The sequence below is a fragment of the Schistocerca serialis genome, chromosome 6, assembly GCF_023864345.2.
Source record: "Schistocerca serialis cubense isolate TAMUIC-IGC-003099 chromosome 6, iqSchSeri2.2, whole genome shotgun sequence".
NCBI lineage: Eukaryota > Metazoa > Arthropoda > Insecta > Orthoptera > Acrididae > Schistocerca > Schistocerca serialis.
In genome coordinates, this window is record NC_064643.1 from 463,757,679 (window position 1) to 463,779,032 (window position 21,354).

The 21,354-nt window shown below is 41.1% G+C and overlaps 1 protein-coding gene across 1 annotated transcript in view; it reads right to left on the minus strand.

Annotated features, from left to right (window-relative positions):
• Positions 1-21,354, minus strand: part of LOC126483904 (aspartate aminotransferase, mitochondrial) — a 94,670-nt gene that overhangs the window by 7,991 nt on the left and 65,325 nt on the right. Inside the window, exons 6-8 of the mRNA XM_050107172.1 lie at positions 18,923-19,021; positions 18,106-18,271; positions 4,978-5,128 (exon numbers count right to left, since the gene is read on the minus strand). Of these exons, the coding sequence (XP_049963129.1) occupies positions 4,978-5,128; positions 18,106-18,271; positions 18,923-19,021 (416 nt within the window). The remainder of the gene's footprint in view (positions 1-4,977; positions 5,129-18,105; positions 18,272-18,922; positions 19,022-21,354) is intronic.

A 21,354-nucleotide genomic window follows, 5' to 3' on the forward strand; every position in this document is an offset into this window, starting at 1 on the left:
CGTGGAGAAGTCGTGACCTTCGTCAGACCGAGAAACAACAAGGAACTGTGGCAACGACGGAAGAACTGTCTGTGGCTGAGACTCAGTGACTTACGCTTGTGAGCAGACATAGTGGAAGGTGAGGAAACCATTGCGGAAGAATCCCCATGATTACCGGCGTCTCAGATGGCGCGCTCCTCCCTTGTGGGTGCCCTCTCCGAGGGCACTCCCGCCTTAGGTGATTGTTCACGCCTCAGGTCACACCTCCCGACAAACGGACGGAGGGACCAATCGGCACTTTTGGAAGGTATCAGCTCGGGTAATCACCCCTCCCTGGGCCTGACCGTTACCAGGGGTATGTACGTGTCCTACCTGTCTACCCGGGGTGGGGAATTACGCGTTACCCCGTCACCGGCTACGCACAAAAATGCGTGGGTCGGCCTTCAGACACGCACAGGAAGGAGGAAGCAGAAAGGGAAAAAGAAAGAAAGGGAAAGGAAAGAAGAGAGGTCTCAAACGCCACAGCGGAGAAAAGGGTAAAGAGAAGAGGTAAGGAAAAGAGAAGGGCAAAGGAAGGATGAAGACATACAAGCAGAGAAGGCGAAGAATGTGCGACATTTACGAGCATCCTTCTCCGGACGTAGGCACAAACCATACTCCCAGAGGGGGAGAAAGGGAAAGAAAGAGCCAGAGGTGAGGGGAGTGGGGGCGAAGATGGGGGGGGATAGGGAAGGATGCGGAAAAGGAAGGTAAGCAGCCCGGAAAGGAAGGAGGGCCACATTTGCTCGGGGTCCCGTGCTCGCTACACACGTATCCACAAAAGAGTTGTGGACCCCCTGGGGGGAACTTTCTTTTCATTGACAGCCTCTAATGCTTCCTTATTAGTCTCTGCCTTATGTTTGCATCACATGTTAGGTCTTCTACGAGGGCGAATCAAATATGAATGGGATTTTATTTTTTATTTAAATTCATTTATTGAAAAAACTCAAGGCAATTACAAATTATTTTTCCACAGTCTCCAGCTCTGGAAATGCACTCATCCCAGGACATGGGCAGCTTTTTGATGCCCTCTCATAAAAAAAACTAGGTCATGTCACCAGACAGTTGTGCACAAAGTCTTCCACATTCTCGTCATCTTCAATCATCGCCCTCCTAGAGCTTCTTTAAGCGGTCCGAATACATTGAAATCGCAGGGCGATAACTCCAGGCTGTAAGGAGGATGATCAAGTGTAGTCCAGTGCATTTCCTGTAGCTTGGAGACAGAGCTGCAGTATGGGGTCGCACATTGTTGTGGAGGAGGATGACCTGTCGAATCGATTGATAACGTCCTTTGCAGCAATATGCAACTTTCACCTTGTTCCCAGTAGTCAGCAGCAATGATTGTGCATCGCTCATGCAGAAAATCAACCAGCAAAATGCCTCGCTGATTTAAAAAAAAAAAATGGTTGAAAGAACCTTGCCAGCTGACAGTAGAGTCTTGGATTTCACTGGTGCTGCCTGGCCTTTCCTCCGCCACTCCTTACTGGCTTGTTTGGATTTTGGAGTGTAGTGGTGAACCCACGTTTCATCACAGGTGATGATCCAACTCAAAAATGCATCACCTTCTTCTGCAAACCTAGCTGTAAGCCTCTGACAGACCTCCAAACATCTCAACTTCTGATTTTTGGTCGAAAGTTTAGGGACCCCACCTGGAGCTGTAGGTCATTTGTGACTGCTCGACAGCTCCTGTGACTGATTCCGACTTTGTGTAATTTCTGATACTATCGCCTGTCAATCGTTGTCAATAATGTTTTTAAGCGCACAATTTTTTTTCTCTGTAATATTGGTCCGAGGACAGCGATCGCGTTGCTGATTTTCCACACATTCTTGTCCTTCCTTGAACTTTTTATGCCAGGCAAACTTGCGCATCCTTGATAATGTTTTATTACCAAACTGTACAGTCAATCTTTGGCAAATTTCCACTGCTGTAACTCCTTCACAAGCAAGAAATTTGATAATTATGCATTGCACAATAGAGGGGGTGCACCTGTTGCTCATAAATCTTGAGCGTTACTGATGAAATGGTGGGAAATATCTAAAAGCACGCTCTCCTCACTTCTAACAGTCCCGCCCAAACATAGCAGAAGAGCGGGGCCAGTTCTACCAATTACTGATGTTCAGAAACAAAAATCCCTTTCATATTTGATCCCCCTCATACCATACTTCCCTTGTATTTGGATTTTGCAACCAGCTCTAGTAATTATCCATTTATCATGATGTTGGCATTCTCTCCTTTTCCTTGCAGTATAATGCTTTAGGTCAACATAAGTTGAAACACAAAATATCAAAATATGAGGACTAGCATAGCCAGATTCGAAAGGGGCGGGGGGGGGGGGGGGGGGAGGAGCAGGGAGAGGGGGAGAGAGAGAGAGAGAGAGAGAGAGAGAGAGAGAGAGAGAGAGAGAGAGTCATAACCAGTCCAAAAGTGGGAGCAGCCTTGCCTCAAACATGCATAAGAATCATTTTAACAAAAAGGTACCTGCATCCCATTGATTCATAAGGGCTTGCAAAGGTGTACTAACTAGAAAGAGCAGGAAAAAATTCATTTTGTGTAACTATTCAGATGGTGAAACCATAAGCTGGAGTACTGACATTTCTGTGGAAATGAATAGTTATCAGCTATTCAAGCACAAGTTACTACAGTGCAGTGCTGCTCAAAACAAAAATTTAAATACAAATATCATTACTCAGTGTACCTAGCTACTAGAAGACTAATGGATGATTAAATCAATCTGTAGGGAAGCAAAATTCCACAATCATATTTAGAATCCCTGATCAATATTTTAGTTCAAACACCTGTACAGGAGAAATTTTTAAGCTGAACAATCAATAACTAAAAACGTTTTCAACAGGTTTGAATCAGATAGGGGGAAATAATGGACAGCGATGGGTGAGGTGATCAAGAGGGGTGGCAGAAGCAGGGCCAGTTTAAGGATCTAGTGATGCAAATGGCTGCTTAAAGTGCCAGAGGAATCTGCACTCAAAAATTTGTTGACAAGATGTACCATATTTGTTGTGAAAACCACCTATTCCCACACTAATTACATATAAATTTATTTTTAAATATATTGCCAAAACCCAAGGAAAAGCATGTAATGTTTTAGGGAGGGGGGAAATGGGGAGGGCATGAAAAGATGTATTGCTTAGGTGGAAGTGACTGTAAACTGCAGAAGAGATAATCTGGAAGGAAATCTCAGATCTGAAAGAGGACACTTCGACTACAGAAGAGAATGGCCTGGATTTCAAGGTGAGTGATTAGGCACATTTATCCGGAAAATGGACAGCAGAACAACAGATGATATAAAAGTAAAGAACTATGGGAACCAAAAGAACCATGCTGTTGGAATGAAGGAAATAAGGTTGGAAGGGACAACAAGGTCATTAGAGACAGTACAAATTTAGGATTAGGGAAGACTGGGTAAGGAAATCAGTCATGCTCTTTCAAAGGAACCAACCAAGCATTTGTCTTAAGCGAATTAGGAAAATTCATGTTACATCTAAATCTGGTTGGTCAGATGGGGATTTAAACCATCTTGCTCCTGAATGCAAGACCAGTGTGTTGTTACATCAGAACGAAGAAGTGCTTCCATGCAGAAGATAGAACGAAGAGAAGGAATCAGAGAACTAGAAAAAACCGTAGATTCAGCCTGCTCTGGAATAGTAGTAACAAATATTAATAATCAGGAAGGAAGAACTAAGCCTATAACAACATGAACTAGTGGCCAAACTAACCGCAATGAAAAAAGAACACAGAGTACTAGTCAGATTAACAATAAATAGATTGAAAATTTGAATGCTGCTAATTGTTTACAATAATCAAGTGTACATTTCAATGAAGCTATATGATAACCACCTTGAGGCAAGAGATTAGCAACCCAGTTTTACAACTTGGCCTATTCTCATGGGTTTTCTATTATTTAGTCACAGATTTTTGTATCAAGCTCTGATGCACGAGCTATCCAAGTCAGCTGTTCAAGATCGGCCCAGGAACTTTCATGCCCTAAAATTTGTGGCATGAACAGGTGAATGAATTTTTGAATTGCAGCTACACGTTTGCTTTCCAGTTCAAATTTCTGCACAGGGAGTGGCAACTGACCCTTGACATAGACAAATGTAATGTGTTGCGAATACATAGAAAGAAGGATCCTTTATTGTATGATAGCGGAACAAACACTGGTAGCAGTTACTTCTGTAAAATATCTGGGAGTACGCATGTGGAACAATTTGAAGTGGAATGATCATATAAAATTAATTGTTGGTAAAGCGGGTGCCAGGTTGAGATTCATTGGGAGAGTCCTTAGAAGAGCGGCGCATTTCGTTACAGGGTGATTTGGTAAGCGTGATAGCGTTATGGAGATGTTTAGCAAACTCAAGTGGCTGACTCTGCAAGAGGGGCGCTCTGTATCGCAGTGTAGCTAGCTGTCCAGGTTTCGAGAGGGTGCGTTTCTGGATGAGGTACCTAATATATTGCTTCCCCCTACTTATACCTCCCGAGGAGATCACAAATGCAAAATTAGAGAGATTCGAGCGCGCACAGAGGCTTTCTGGCAGTCGTTCTTCCCACGAACCACACGCGACTGGAACAGGTAAGGGAGGTAATGACAGTGGCACGAAAGTGCCTTCCGCCACACACCGTTGGGTGGCTTGTGGAGTATAAATGTAGATGTAGATGTAATTATAGAAACATTTTCTTTGGCCATTTGCAACAAACTTCTAAGGAATATTGCGTAGAGATTTAACTTGTCCGCCTAAAGGTACTTTCATTCAGCTGCTACAAGTATTTACTTACGTGCTGATACTATGTAACATTTCTTCAGCAGAAACCACAACCCTTCAAAACCCCCATAGTTCAACCAAAGAATGTATAGATTCTAAAGAAAAAGTTATGTACACAGTAAATGTAAAATAGTTAGCATCATCTTAAATTTTGCATGTCTGGAAATGCTAAAATCTTCTCACCTGTTGTGGGTTCATGCCTGTGAAGCAAAACATGCCAATCTGGTCAGTTATGTGTGACCAGTCCCTGGTGGAGCCTTCCTTCTTCAAGTTGTCCCGCAACTGTGCGCGCACAGAAATGATTCTGTCTGCCATTCCTTTCACGTCCTTCAGCCTTTAAAAATGCCAAAATATTATTGTAAAATGATACACATTTGGTTCTGTATGAAAAAATAATTACATTGAAATGGTACACAAGTCTCTCTTTTCTCTGTTCTGTATTGTTCATCTGTGGGTGGAACAAGATGCTTACGGTTCATAAACTTATTTCAGTATGGTGCAACAGCTTCACAGCAGCCTACATAAACTGCTAAATTACTTAACATTTATTTTGTTTATACAACTCAAACATTCATTACAGGAGGCCAATTATAATAAATATACAAAAAATCAACACAGGACAATGTTGTTAAAATCAACAACAACAAAGAACAAGAAGTGGAAGAGCTAGGGATATCTCATCTTACATGAAACATAAAACTGCAGAAGACACATGAGGAGCACATTTCCCAGCCACAATCTATGAAGGAAACAAGAGAGAGAGAGAGAGAGAGAGAGAGAGAGAGAGAGAGAGAGAGAGAAGGGGAGAAAGGGAGTGGCATATGATATTTTGCTTTTTTGATACCAGGACTCTATACTAGCAATTTCTTTCACCCTTCTACTTTGGCTGCTGTTCACTCACATACAAGCTTACCGTAAAACCAAGCCTTCAAATTTCACACAAACAGAAACTATTGAGCCTGCATATGTGTCATCTCTGTGCAATTTTAATCACTTTTGTGGAGCATCATTCTACACATCTGTAAAGTTTGGATTATCTCAGCAGTTTAAGCAGAGTGTTGGAACTTTTAGAACTAATAATGTAAATTCACAAATATTAAAGTGTTTAACAACAGCACTGACACAAACCGGGAGGCAACTGCTTCATCGCAAGATCTCAGATTTCCAGGTTGAAACTCCAAATTTTATTCAATCCTTTTTTTCCTTGCAATGTTTGCAGGAAAGCTTCTGTAAAGTTTGGAAAGTAGGAGACAAGGTACTGGCAGAAGTGAAGCTGTGAGGACGGGGTGTGAGTCATGCTTGGGTAGCTCAGTTGGTAGAGCACTTGCCCGTGAAAGGCAAAGGTCCCGAGTTCAAGTCTCGGTCCGGCACACAGTTTTAATCTGCCAGGAAGTTTTGTTTCCTAAGCCATTCGCTCCCACTGCGACAGTGTCAGTTGGTCGCCAGATGTTCCATCTTCCATCTGCACCCGCTTCTGCTGTTTTCCCCAGTGGCAGCTGTTTCATAGCGTACCCTAGTAAGTCCTCGCCCGCCAGGTACGCTCCTAGCACCATCGACAGACTGCGTTTGCTGTTAGTGACCATTCTGACTTTCTCCGGCACCCCTGTCATTCTCCTGGTCTTGTGTTTTCTACCGTTGTTTTTGTAATAGGTCCAAAGCCGGCTTCCACACCGTGCTGAGTTGGTATCCAGCTCGCCGGTTTATCAAGTTCTCTCATCTTGATTTCAATAGATTCAGTTATGACGCTATCCCAAAATTTGGGGGTCTGAGATAAGACCCTGGTTTTATCATAATTCATGGTGTGCTCAAGTTCCAAGCAATGTTCTGCTATTGCTGATTTAGTGGCTTGTCGTAGCCTGATACGCCTTTGATGCTCTTTACATCTTTTGTCAATGGTCCTGATGGTCTGGCGAAAGTAAGACATACCACATTCACGTGGTATATGGTAAGTACTAGGTTTTCTCAATACCAGATCATCCTTAAGTATTCCAAGAAGCGCCCTGATCTTGTTTGGTGGGCAGAACACACAAGATATTTTGCTTTTTCAGTATTCTGCTAATCTTAGCAGATATTGGTGCTGCATACAGTAGAAAGGCTATCCTCCTGGTCTCCTCTTCTGGTTCTTCTCCCTCAGTATCAGGTCGTCTGGAGGGATGTAACGCCTCTCAGATGTCCCTTGTTGAGTATCTGTTGTCTGCAAACATTTGCTGTAGGTGTTCTAACTCTGCTGCCAAGCTGTCTTAGTCTGACAGTGTATTGGCCTGGTGACCAAGTGTTCCAGCACCCCATTCTTCTGTGCTGGATGACGGCAGCTGTCCGCCTGTAGGTATAAGTCAGTGTGTGAAGGTATTCTATACACACTATGACCTAATGTGCAGTCAGTCTTCCTTTTCACCAGGATATCCAGGAAAGGAAGTTGACCATTATTTTCTAGTTCCATTGTGAACTTAATGCTGGGGTATCTCAAGTTCAGATGGTCAAGAAACTCTGCAGTTTTCCCGACCCTGTGGCCACATGACAAACGTCATCAAGGTACCTAAAGAAATAGGTCGGCTTGTAGGCATCGGTCGTAAGTGCCTCATCCTCAAATCAAAGGTTGGGAAAAACTGCACAGAGTTTGTTGACCATCTGAACTCGAGATACCCCAGCATTAAGTTCACAATTGAACTAGAAAATAATGGTCAACTTCCTTTCCTGGATGTCCTGGTGGAACGAAAGACAGACTGCACATAGAATACCTTCACAAACCGACTTATACCTACAGGCTGACAGCTGCCATCATCCGGCACAGAAGACTGGGGTGCTGAAAACACTTTTTCACCAAGCCAAAACATTGTCAGACTAAGACAGCTTGACAGTAGAGTTAGAACAACTACAGCAAGTGTTCGCAGACAACGGATACTCAACAAGGGATATCTGCAAGATGCTACATCTCTCCAGGCAACCTGATACTGAGGAAGAAGAACAAGATGAAGAGACCAGGAGGTAGCCTTTCTACTGTATGCAGGACCAATACCTCCCAAGATCAGCAGAATACTCAAAAAGCACAATATCAAGAGTGCATTCTGCCCACCAAACATGATCAGGGCGCTTCTTGGAATGGTTAAGGATGATCTGGTATCGAGAAAACCTAGTACCTACCATATACCATGTGAATGTGGTATGTCTTACATTCGCCAGACCATCAGGGCCATTGACAAAAGATGTAAAGAGCATCAAAGGCGTATCAGGCTACGACAAGCCACTAAATCAGCAATAGCAGAACATTGCTTGGAACTTGAGCACACCATGAATTATGATAAAACCAGGGTCTTATCTCAGACCCCCAAATTTTGGGATAACGTCATAACTGAATCTATCAAAATCAAGATGAGAGAACTTGATAAACCGGGAAGCTGGATACCAACTCAGCACAGTGTGGAACCCGGCTTTGGACCTATTACAAACACAACTGAAGAAAACACAAGACCAGGAGAATGACAGAGGCACTGGAGAAAGTCTGAACGGTCACCAACAGCAAACACAGTCTGTCGACAGTGTTAGGAATGCATCTTGTCGGCGCAGACCTAGTAAGGTACCCCATGAAACAGCCACTACCTTTAAAAACAGCAGAAGTGGGTGTAGACGGAAGATGGAACATCTTGCAACCAACCGACACGGTCACAACAGGAACAGACAGCTTAGGGAACGTCAGACATCTTTCAGACAAAAATACGGGTCATGGTCAGTCCGTCGTTCAGTCACAGGAAGCACCTGACGAAGACGCCAAGGTACGATCTCGAAATATTGTGTTAGAAAAATGCAGACCACCAGCCGTACACTTGATTCAACGAGATGTCATTTATATTATGTCTAAATGGTCATGATCATTGGCTTTTGAGCCAAGGGTGAAAGCATTTCCAAAACACATAAGTCTGTAAAATTTGTGTGTCACCATGATTAAAGTGTACCATGCATGGCAAAATGGCACTATCCTAAACTAGTGCCAAAGCAACTGTGGTGCACCATGAGCAATAGATGATGTGTGAACCACAGCCGCAGAGATGTTTATGGGCGAATAGACATACAACTGTTGAGGAGCTGACTACCCAGACTAAAGCAAAGGACTAACAAATGTCTCCCCTCACTGACCATTCAGCAAAAGTTGTTGGATATGGGTCTTTGCAGCAGGCACCTAGTTCATGCACCCAAGCCAACTGCTGTTCATCGGCGATGAAGGCTGGAATTTGCATGCTTTACTGCAACAAGACATCAACTGAGTGGCGACAGATGGCCTTTTCAGATGAACCACATTTCATGTTCCATCAGAAAGATGGGCATTTGTGTATACAGTGTGAAACATCTGAAAGCAAAGGGTCCAGGCCAGAGGAGGAAGTGTTATGGTTTGGGTAATGTTTTCACAGCATTTCAGAGTGATATTTTGGAATGCACAATGGATCAGCACAAGTATGCATCTGTCCTTGGGGACCATGTCCACACCTACATGAAGTTTGTTTTTTCCTCAAAATGATGGCATCTACCACACAGCTCACAGTGTATGTATGGTCCAAAGAGCACCAAAATGTGTTTACTATACTTCTCTGGTCACTAAGCTGCCCGTATTTAAACCTAATCAAGAACCTGTGGGACCACCTCATTCAGCCTGTTCACGCCATGGATCCTCAAACGAGAAACATGGTGCAGTTGCTCAAAGGCACTGGAGTTGGCATGGCTACACATCCCTGCCAGTACTTCCCAGAATGTCACAGACTCGCAGTAGTTCATGCAGAAAAATGTGGTGTTTCACACTTCTTACAGGGGCTCACAATTTGACTGCAGAAAATGTCACCACTTGTGTCTCTATGCTGTTCATTTTTGGAACACAACCTACGACCAGCTTTGAGACAGAAGTGATTACACTTTCTGCAGAACCTGACCATTTTGCAGGACAATACTCAAGCACGTACAATGTTGTTGTTGTTGTTGTGGTCTTCAGTCCTGAGACTGGTTTGATGCAGCTCTCCATGCTACTCTATCCTGTGCAAGCTTTTTCATCTCCCAGTACCTACTGCAACCTACATCCTTCTGAATCTGCTTAGTGTATTCATCTCTTGGTCTCCCTCTACGATTTTTACCCTCCACGCTGCCCTCCAATACTAAATTGGTGATCCCTTGATGCCTCAGAACATGTCCTACCAACCGATCCCTACTTCTGGTCAAGTTGTGCCACAAACTTCTCTTCTCCCCAATCCTATTCAATACTTCCTCATTAGTTATGTGATCTACCCATCTAATCTTCAGCATTCTTCTGTAGCACCACATTTCGAAAGCTTCTATTCTTTTCTTGTCCAAACTATTTATCGTCCATGTTTCACTTCCATACATGGCTACACTCCATACGAATACTTTCAGAAATGACTTCCTGACACTTAAATCAATACTGGATGTTAACAAATTTCTCTTCTTCAGAAACGCTTTCCTTGCCATTGCCAGCCTACATTTTATATCCTCTCTACTTCGACCATCATCAGTTATTTTGCTCCCCAAATAGCAAAACTCCTTTACTACTTTAAGTGCCTCATTTCCTAATCTAATTCCCTCAGCATCACCCGACTTAATTTGACTACATTCCATTATCCTTGTTTTGCTTTTGTTGATGTTCATCTTATATCCTCCTTTCAAGACACTGTCCATTCCATTCAACTGCTCTTCCAAGTCCTTTGCTGTCTCTGATAGAATTACAATGTCATCGGCGAACCTCAAAGTTTTTATTTCTTCTCCATGAATTTTAATACCTACCCCGAATTTTTCTTTTGTTTCCTTTACTGCTTGCTCAATATACAGATTGAACAACATCGGGGAGAGGCTACAACCCTGTCTTACTCCCTTCCCAACCACTGCTTCCCTTTCATGTCCCTCGACTCTTATAACTGCCATCTGGTTTCTGTACAAATTGTAAATAGCCTTTCGCTCCCTGTATTTTACCCCTGCCACCTTTAGAATTTGAAAGAGAGTATTCCAGTCAACATTGTCAAAAGCTTTCTCTAAGTCTACAAATGCTAGAAACGTAGGTTTGCCATTCCTTAATCTTTCTTCTAAGATAAGTCGTAAGGTCAGTATTGCCTCACGTGTTCCAGTGTTTCTACGGAATCCAAACTGATCTTCCCCGAGGTCGGCTTCTACTAGTTTTTCCATTCATCTGTAAAGAATTCGTGTTAGTATTTTGCAGCTGTGACTTATTAAGCTGATAGTTCGGTAATTTTCACATCTGTCAACACCTGCTTTCTTCGGGATTGGAATTATTATATTCTTCTTGAAGTCTGAGGGTATTTCGCCTGTTTCATACATCTTGCTCACCAGATGGTAGAGTTTTGTCAGGACTGGCTCTCCCACGGCCGTCAGTAGTTCCAATGGAATATTGTCTACTCCGGGGGTCTTGTTTCGACTCAGGTCTTTCAGTGCTCTGTCAAACTCTTCACGCAGTATCTTATCTCCCATTTCATCTTCATCTACATCCTCTTCCATTTCCATAATATTGTCCTCAAGTACATCGCCCTTGTATAGACCCTCTATATACTCCTTCCACCTTTCTGCTTTCCCTTCTTTGCTTAGAACTGGGTTTCCATCTGAGCTCTTGATATTCATACAAGTCGTTCTCTGATCTCCAAAGGTCTCTTTAATTTTCCTGTAGGCGGTATCTATTTTACCCCTAGTGAGATAGGCCTCTACATCCTTACATTTGTCCTCTAGCCATCCCTGCTTAGCCATTTTGCACTTCCTGGCGATTTCATTTTTGAGACGTTTGTATTCCTTTTTGCCTGTTTCACTTACTGCATTTTTATATTTTCTCCTTTCATCAATTAAATTCAATATTTCTTCTGTTACCCAAGGATTTCTACTAGCCCTCGTCTTTTTACCTACTTGATCCTCTGCTGCCTTCACTACTTCATCCCTCAAAGCTACCCATTCTTCTTCTACTGTATTTATTTCCCCCATTCCTGTCAATTGCTCCCTTATGCTCTCCCTGAATCTCTGTACAACCTCTGGTTCTTTCAGTTTATCCAGGTCCCATCTCCTTAAATTCCCACCTTTTTGCAGTTTCTTCAGTTTTAATCTACAGGTCATAACCAATAGATTGTGGTCAGAGTCCACATCTGCCCCTGGAAATGTCTTACAATTTAAAACCTGGTTCCTAAATGTCTGTCTTACCATTATATAATCTATCTGATACCTTTTAGTATCTCCAGGGTTCTTCCATGTATACAACCTTCTTTCATGATTCTTAAACCAAGTGTTAGTTATGATTAAGTTATGCGCTGTGCAAAATTCTACCAGGCGGCTTCCTCTTTCATTTCTGTCCCCCAATCCATATTCACCTACTATGTTTCCTTCTCTCCCTTTTCCTACACTCGAATTCCAGTCACCCATGACTATTAAATTTTCGTCTCCCTTCACAATCTGAATAATTTCTTTTATTTCGTCATACATTCCTTCAATTTCTTCGTCATCTGCAGAGCTAGTTGGCATATAAACTTGTACTACTGTAGTAGGTGTGGGCTTCGTATCTGTCTTGGCCACAATAATGCGTTCACTATGCTGTTTGTAGTAGCTTACCCGCATTCCTATTTTCCCATTCATTATTAAACCTACTCCTGCATTACCCCTATTTGATTTTGTGTTTATAACCCTGTAGTCACCTGACCAGAAGTCTTGTTCCTCCTGCCACCGAACTTCACTAATTCCCACTATATCTAACTTCAACCTATCCATTTCCCTTTTTAAATTTTCTAACCTACCTGCCCGATTAAGGGATCTGACATTCCACGCTCCGATCCGTAGAACGCCAGTTTTCTTTCTCCTGATAACGACATCCTCTTGAGTAGTCCCCGCCCGGAGATCCGAATGGGGGACTATTTTACCTCCGGAATATTTTACCCAAGAGGACGCCATCATCATGTAATCATACAGTAAAGCTGCATGCCCTCGGGAAAAATTACGGCTGTAGTTTCCCCTTGCTTTCAGCCGTTCGCAGTACCAGCACAGCAAGGCCGTTTTGGTTATTGTTACAAGGCCAGATCAGTCAATCATCCAGACTGTTGCCCTTGCAACTACTGAAAAGGCTGCTGCCCCTCTTCAGGAACCACACGTTTGTCTGGCCTCTCAACAGATACCCCTCCAATGTGGTTGCACCTACGGTACGGCTATCTGTATCGCTGAGGCACGCAAGCCTCCCCACCAACGGCAAGGTCCATGGTTCATGGGGGGCACGTACAATACAAGCTGTTATTGATTTGTTTGACTGATGGGGCTGCTAAGTGCTCTAACACCTGCTGCACTCCCCTGACCTAACACCTTGCGAGTTCAACTTTATTTCTAAACTGAAAGAAACACTTCACAGCATTTGCTTCAGAACTGCTACAAATTCGTCGGGCAATAGCCGCGCCACTCAAACTATCAACACAACTGGCACTGCCAAAAATATCCTACGACTTCGACATTGCTGGCAGCGGGTTATACACAATGCTGGTGACTACTTTGAAGGTCAGTAAAACTGAAACACGTATGTATTTTGCACAAGCTGTAAATAAATAGTTGCCACTATTAAAGTTCCAACCCTCGTATCTTTAATACAACTGAAAAGCCACCTTTGGTTTTGAGTGAATAATTCACAAACTGAATGAATTGTCACCATATGGCACAGTTTACACTGATTTGAAACATCCCGGCACATTAAAACTGTGTCGGACCGGGACCCTAATTGGGGACCTTTGCCTTTCATGGGCAAGTGCTCTACCGACAGAGCTATCTTAAGCAACACTCACAATCTGCCCTCGCAGCTTTACTTCCACCAGTACTTTATGTACCTTCCAAACTTCACTAGTTTTCCCACGTACTTTGCTGGACTAGCACTGCTGGAAGAAAGGATACTGTGGAACCATGGCTTAGCCGCAGCCTCGGTAATTATGCCCAGATGACAATGAATTCAAAGCTACAGGACAAAATTTCGTGTGAATATTAAGTGTGCCCTTGTAAACTGTGCAAAGGGAAATAGGGAGCCAAAATAAAGATTCCCAAGCTTGGCAAACATGCAGGAGGTAGATGCAACTGAGCAACCAACAGTAAACCAGTTCAATGTCTTTCGACATCTTTCCTTACACAAGTTCATAACTGTGTTTCCAAGGGCAGAATTTCAGAGTGATTTGTAACAAAATATCTCTGATCATTTCTTTTCTTCAATGGCTAGTTCAATTGTCTCTCAAGTCTATCAGAGTTCCACAAACTTGAGAAGTAAATTCAATTTCCTTGAGAACTCTTAATTCTACAAGTTTTTCAGACAAATTGTTACACTAAAATGTATATAAAATTGAAATAATGGCCTTTACAAATGTCTGCTTGTGTCTGTGTATGTACGGATGGATATATATATAGTTATATATTTCCTACGTGGAATGTTTCCCTCTATTATATCTAAAAACAAAGATGATTTGACTTACCAAATGAAAGTGCTGGCAGGTCGACAGACACACAAACATACACACAAAATTCAAGCTTTCGCAACAAACTGTTGCCTCATCAGGAAAGAGGGAAGGAGAGGGAAAGACGAAAGGATGTGGGTTTTAAGGGAGAGGGTAAGGAGTCATTCCAATCCCGGGAGCGGAAAGACTTACCTTAGGGGGAAAAAAAGGACGGGTATACACTCGCACACACACATATCCATCCACACATATACAGACACAAGCAGACATATTTAAATATGTCTGCTTGTGTCTGTATATGTGTGGATGGATATGTGTGTGTGCGAGTGTATACCCGTCCTTTTTTTCCCCCTAAGGTAAGTCTTTCCGCTCCCGGGATTAAATATTAATTATATTAATTATATTTATTATATATTATATTATTATATAATAATATATATAATAATATATACTACTACTAGTAGTAGTAGTAATATAATAATATATATAATAATATATAATATATATTATATTATTAATTATATTTATATTAATTATATTTAAATATGTCTGCTTGTGTCTGTATATGTGTGGATGGATATGTGTGTGTGTGTGTGTGTGTGTGTGTGTGTGTGTGTGTGTGTGTGCGCGCGCGCGAGTGTATACCCGTCCTTTTTTCCCCCTAAGGTAAGTCCTTCCGCTCCCAGGACTGGAATGACTCCTTACCCTCTCCCTTAAAACACACATCCTTTCGTCTTTCCCTCTCCTTCCCTCTTTCCTGATGAAGCAAGAAGCAACCGTTAGTTGCGAAAGCTTGAATTTTGTGTGTATGTTTGTGTGTCTATCAACCTGCCAGCACTTTCGTTTGGTAAGTCACATCATCTTTGTTTTTTGAAATAATACTTATCAATACATAGTGAAAAATTATGAAGCAGTACAATTATTTTAACTTTTTTCCATTCTCCATGAGTTTTTATGAATGGATCCTTTCAAATATGATGTGGGAATTCCCCCATGCTTGAAATAGTAGTAGTAGTAGTAGTAGTAGTAGTAGTAGTAGTAATGTATGGCTCTATGCTACTGGTGCCTAACTCACATAAACAGATTTCTGTATCATCTAACAAACCCATATTATTTCTGAAAGGAACTATACCTGGGCCGCTGAAACATTCCACTTGATGTATGCGTATGAAGTTGGCAGCGTAACAGAGTAACAAGTGAAGAACGATAGGCACTAGGCGTTCAGCGTGGGGCGCCAGCCAATCACAGCGCAGTGAGCACTGCTGTTACTCACGTGCTGTGACGTCAAAGTTCCTGCGTCGCCGGCTTTGTTTAGTGAATGTGTATACAACGTGAATTGTATGTTGTTTACCGCATGTTTTCGTTGTACTGTGTGCTATATCGTTGTGACTTTTGTTACGTTGTGAGTGTACATACTTGGAAAATGCCACTGAAAAGACTTCATTCACCTAGTGACAATCCTTTGTGTCGAGGGGTGCCGCTAAACAGCCAGGCACTGGAGTTACTACGCAGAACTCTTGAGTTTTACGAGCAGGAGAAAAACTACGTAAGCATTCATGGACAGCCATCAATTCCTGCCGACAAAGTGGTGGAACGTACCTCGAAAACTCTTCGTATTAGTGCAAGAACCGTAGTAAGTAAGGGAGTATTACGACAAAACTTGGAAGATACTGAAGTGAGCCGTAATGATTCCGAGCTGTCTGGATCAAATAATACATTTTTATCAACCCCGGGAAAAAAGATAAAGTGGCCTAGTCCTATCACAGATTCAGATTCTTTCCAGACTGATGCAATTCGTAGGCATGTTTATGCTTACTACAGCATAAAAGAGTATCCGACTGTAGCTAAGTTATTAATCTCTTTAAAAGAAAGTGAACTCTTCAGGGGTGGTAAAACATCACTAAGAATTGTGCTAAAAAACATGGGTTTCCATTACAGAACACTAGACGGACGCAAAGTACTGTTAGAGAGGGCACATATTGTTACCGCTCGAAGCATTTTCTTGCACAAAATTGTGGGCAGAGACATTCATTCCATAATTTGGCTAGACGAAACGTGGGTTAATGCCGGGGAAGCTGTCAGTAAATGTTGGATGGATAACACACCCAGCAGTAGCGGCCATCAGCCAACGGGAAGAGGAGCTAGATTAATTGTGGTCCATGCAGGCTCCTCCAGTGGTTTTCTCCCTGACGCACTTTTAGTTTTTAGATCAAAAAAGACTGGTGATTACCATGAAGATATGGATCAAACACAATTTGTTGAATGGTTCAGGAACCTTCTAAAACAATTTCCTGTCCCTAAGACAATTGTAATGGACAATGCTCCATATCATTCGGTGATACAGAACAAAGTCCCAACCACAAATGATGGGAAATAAGTTATGGTGCAGTGGTTACAGGCTCGAAATATTGCAGCGGATATGAGTATGACGAAGGTTCTGTTATATTCTCTTGTTAAAGAAAATAAGCTTACGACACCTACATATGTAGTAGACGAAATTGCCAAGGAGCATGGTCATACTATAATAAGGCTGCCACCATATCACTGCCATTTCAACCCTATTGAGTTAATATGGAGTGATGTAAAAATGTATGTAAGGAACAACAACAAGTCCTTTACAATAACAGAGGTGGAAAAGCTGTTGCGTGAAGCTCTTGTGACTGTGGATGCAGCCTCATGGAGAAAAAAAGTAGAGCACATTGAGAAGCTTATACGAGCAGCACAGACAATAGAAGGCATTATCAGTGGGCATGAACAATTAATGATTTGTCTTGCTGATGACGACGATGAAGATGGTTTAGGCGATGAATCGGACAACAGTGACGATGGCGAGCTGGATGGAATTGCGCCATTACCGCTGTAAATTGGTGAGTGAAAAATTACTAATATTGGTTATTTATTGCAATCTCGGTTATTATTTATTTCGTAAACTATGTACATTATTGATTTTAAAGTACCAGTCGTCAGATGCTTGTTTTTTGTATTTCTTTGCTCCGTTACCGAAAGGGTGCGCATTGTTATGCTTTTACATGCATTATTATACGGTTGTTTACGTCCTGTCATTGTAGTACAACTAAAAACGAGTTTTTATATACACTGTAATTGCTCAATCGTTTGCATTTACGAGACGGGACGGAAAACTGTATCGTCTGCTGTGTGTATAGAGGCTGCTGTTGCAACATCGCTATTACAGTATAGCCAACCTAACTGGACAAAAAGCGAACTGTCAAGTGCAATGTTTCGCCGGCAGGGGTATAGGGGCACCAACACCTAATAGTATAAAAGCAATGTGAGATGCTATATTTCTGTAGCACTAACTTTGGAGATAATGTCTCCTTTCTACATAAGAATGAATTACTTCAAAATAGCTTAAAATCATGCAACTTTCAATCTAGGATAACTACCATCCTCTGAAGATTTCATTGAATTGGACCAGCAGCCACTTAAAAGTTAACAGCCATGGCATGTACAATATTCTTATAAGCTGCAGAAGGGTATAGTTTGAATTTTAAGATTTAATTCTAGGGAATAGTAACATTTGTTTAGCTACACAATCAAGATCTAAATTAAAATTCAATGTTCAATTACAATTTAACATTAATTTAATAGATGTATCTAGCTAATGGGTTACAAGCTATCTGAAATCTGTTACATTTTATTATGTTTTGGAGATGGAAATACTTCACCATAACCTTCACAAATTTTATACTTTTAAGTGGTGTTTCTCACATTCAGGGTAAATAAGACAGAATTTAACAGAATGAAACCAATTGATGTTACAGTAATTTATTTCCCTCCAAAAGCATTACAAAGTGGAACTGTCATTCCAATCTTAAATCCATCAAAGTGATCTTACCACTTAGCTTTGAGAGTTGGGTCGGACAGAATTTCTGTAACTATGCGAGCACCATTAATGGGTGGATTGGAGTACATTGGCCTTACTAAGATCTTCAGCTGAGACATCGTTGTATCGGCCTCTTGCTTGCTCCCAGCAATAAGTGAAAACGCACCAGCTCTTTCACCTATCAAAACAAAAGTGAATTTTTAATAAAAGGAACCTTGACAATGTTTTCTTTTGTATTATTGCAGTGTCAACTACTAAGAGGCAAAGGTACCTCTAACATAATCATATTGTAGGTTCCATGCAGCAAAGGGAGACCAATCATCGAAATAATATAGGACTATGACTCAAAACTGAGGATTCCAACTGCTTCTACATTATGAGGACATAATTCTCATTTTTGTGAAGTATTTTTAAATACACCTCATTCTTCATTAAAGTGTGTCTGGCTGCAGTGTTCCTTTATATATGCACAACTGATATATTTGGCTCATTAATAAAAAAGCTGGAAAAATTATTTACTTCAGGAAGGTACATTAACAAACAACATATTGTTATTTGTTGGACAGTAGCCATGTGTAAGTGGGGTGAGCTTTGTTTGCTTTTTGTGTGCGTGTGCGCGCGTGGGGGGGGGGAGAGGGGTTCCTATTTTGGAGGGGACTTTTTATGCTAAAGTTTAAATGTTTAATAATCTTTCTCATTGTGCCTGTCTCTACACCAATTTAATTGTTCGTTATTGGATATCTGTTGACAGTAGGAATATTATTACAAAAAGTCAAATGAGATCTTTGAAGTGCAGATGTTACATGCTTTTATTATGCATTATATTTACCATATAATCCCATGTTCTTGGCATATGACTGGGTCAAAATTATTTGATGACCTTCTTGGACAAAGTACCTTACTGCAAAAGCATCACGAGTTACATCACCTGCCAAAAGTAAGTTAGAAATTAGTGAGAATTTGCAGTTGCAACTAAATATTACTTATGTGTAGTTGAAAAACTGCTGTATTTACATCATCTGCTCCACCTGTGGTCAAATTTTAAGGCTAGTAAATATATCTCATTCATAACTTTCAATAGACAACATACATCAATAACATTCACAGATTTAAAAAAATGACAAACTGAGAAACCACCAATATGTACAAAGTGCAAACAGAGAGAGCTTTCCTTGAACACTAATAACTGAATAAAAAGCTGTGCAGGGGACACAAGATAGTTGATAAACAACACGTGGTTTCACAAGCTGCTCTGCCTTTGATACTGTAAGACTTATTAGTGAAGGGGCTTCTTCTTTTATCTTAATTCTCCCCCCAACATATTCTCATTCTCTCTCTCTCTCTCTCTCTCTCTCTCTCTCTCTCTCTCTCTCTCTCTCTCGCACGGGAGGGGGGGGAAGGGGAAATATTTCAACTGGCCTGAGAATGTCCAGCAACTCTGAGGTAAACCTACTCCTTGCCATGAAAGTCAATAGGACAGAGTGAGTTGCAACAGATTGCTGCAAGAGAGATGGCTTTTTGATCAGTGCACGCGATGAAGATTTGAAACCAGAGGAAACAGTCTAAAATTGAGCATAGGGATGAGCCATTTCTCACATGTCAAGGCCCATATCTGAAGACCTGGTACAGACTGACCATGTAGTGGCAACTGAGAACACACAGATGACATGCCAGCATATGCAAGGACAGAAAATGGCAGTTATGATGCAGGCAAACGTATCTTTTGATGTGGAAGAAATGCCTTATCCAAAGCAGCAAAGAACTTTAAATGCACTACAGTCCATATATTTTTTCAAGCTTCAATAAATACAGATCAGTCATTTTTTAAAGATATACAAACTTTAAAAATGATAAAAATATCAAACAGACAAACAAAGATAACTGTACATTTCTTTACAAAAGTATCACTGTACATAATTTTCCTGTGGCTACCCTGTTGCCAAGCACACTACAAAACAGCAGCAGTGACCAAGTAATGTTTTATGCACTTTTTCTCTTCATTTTTTTTTAACTCTACTCTCACCATTTCTCATTCTCCTCTGTTCATCCCTTACTAACTGCCCACATCTCTCTCTCATTGCTTTTTTCCTTTTTCTTTTCTTTACTCTATTGGCGAGGCAGCCAACATGCACATCAAACACACTCCATTACTCATGACCTTGGCTGTTGCTCTTGAGTGTGGCAGTGAGTATGTCGTGACTCAAGCACATGCAATCACTAGCAAGGTGATTGTCAAAATCTTAGTGGAGGAGATATCAACTAAATGTGATAAATAGCCTGCAAGGAAAATTGCATGCATGACAAGTAAATGTTTAATGAATACATTATTTCATCATTATAATATTTCCATTTTTGTATGTTTCCTTCTCTCTTGCTCAGAAACATCATAGTATCAGAAAATTAGTTACACAATTCACTTGTTCCACATGTGCCTAAAAGAGGAACTTGTGTCTGCTATAATCATATTCAAGTTATGAAGTCATTTCATGAGAGTTCAATGAAGAAACAATACTCTCTATGACATGTAAATGGAAAGATAAAAGTGGCAAGATAAATGAGACATAAAATAGAATCAGTTATGTTAACACAGTAGAAGTTAAAGAAACCCCAATAGTACATGACAGCTGTGTGTCTAGAACAGAAAAAAAAGATTACTTTGAACAATAATTTCAGGATATCAAACTGTATACTACACGAATATTACACAAGTAGACACTATTTACACAGATTCTTTGTGGTTCATTTCTTAAGATACTATTGTCTTCATAAAATAATATACTTGTCCTCCTTATTCTTGGGAATTACCTTTCATTGACATGATCTGGACCAATACCACAGCACTTCTTTGATATAACTAAGCCTGCTCTGCTAAAGTTCTTTCACTTGCAGTGTTATGAGTGGAAATGCATAGGGCTTCCTTTGCCACTTTGGGAGTTTTGGGAAGCCACAAACATTAGCTTTCAACCGAGACAAAACAATCTTCAAGTCATCACCTGCAACATTTAGGTTCGAATATCTCTCTACTTCATCTTTACATCTTTAAGTTGATGAATGCTTGTTCTACCACTTCTTTACAGGAGAGAAGATGGGACACACTCCTTCTTCCACAACTATGCTAACCTTTGATGAACAGTATGATTTTTGTCCCCTCCTTTTCTTTACTAAGGACCACCAGTCCTTTGAAACAAACGAAACAATGAAGCCATCTAATGAGAATCAGGTAGCTCATTAATAACCTCCTCTTTATGCAGGTTGTATTGC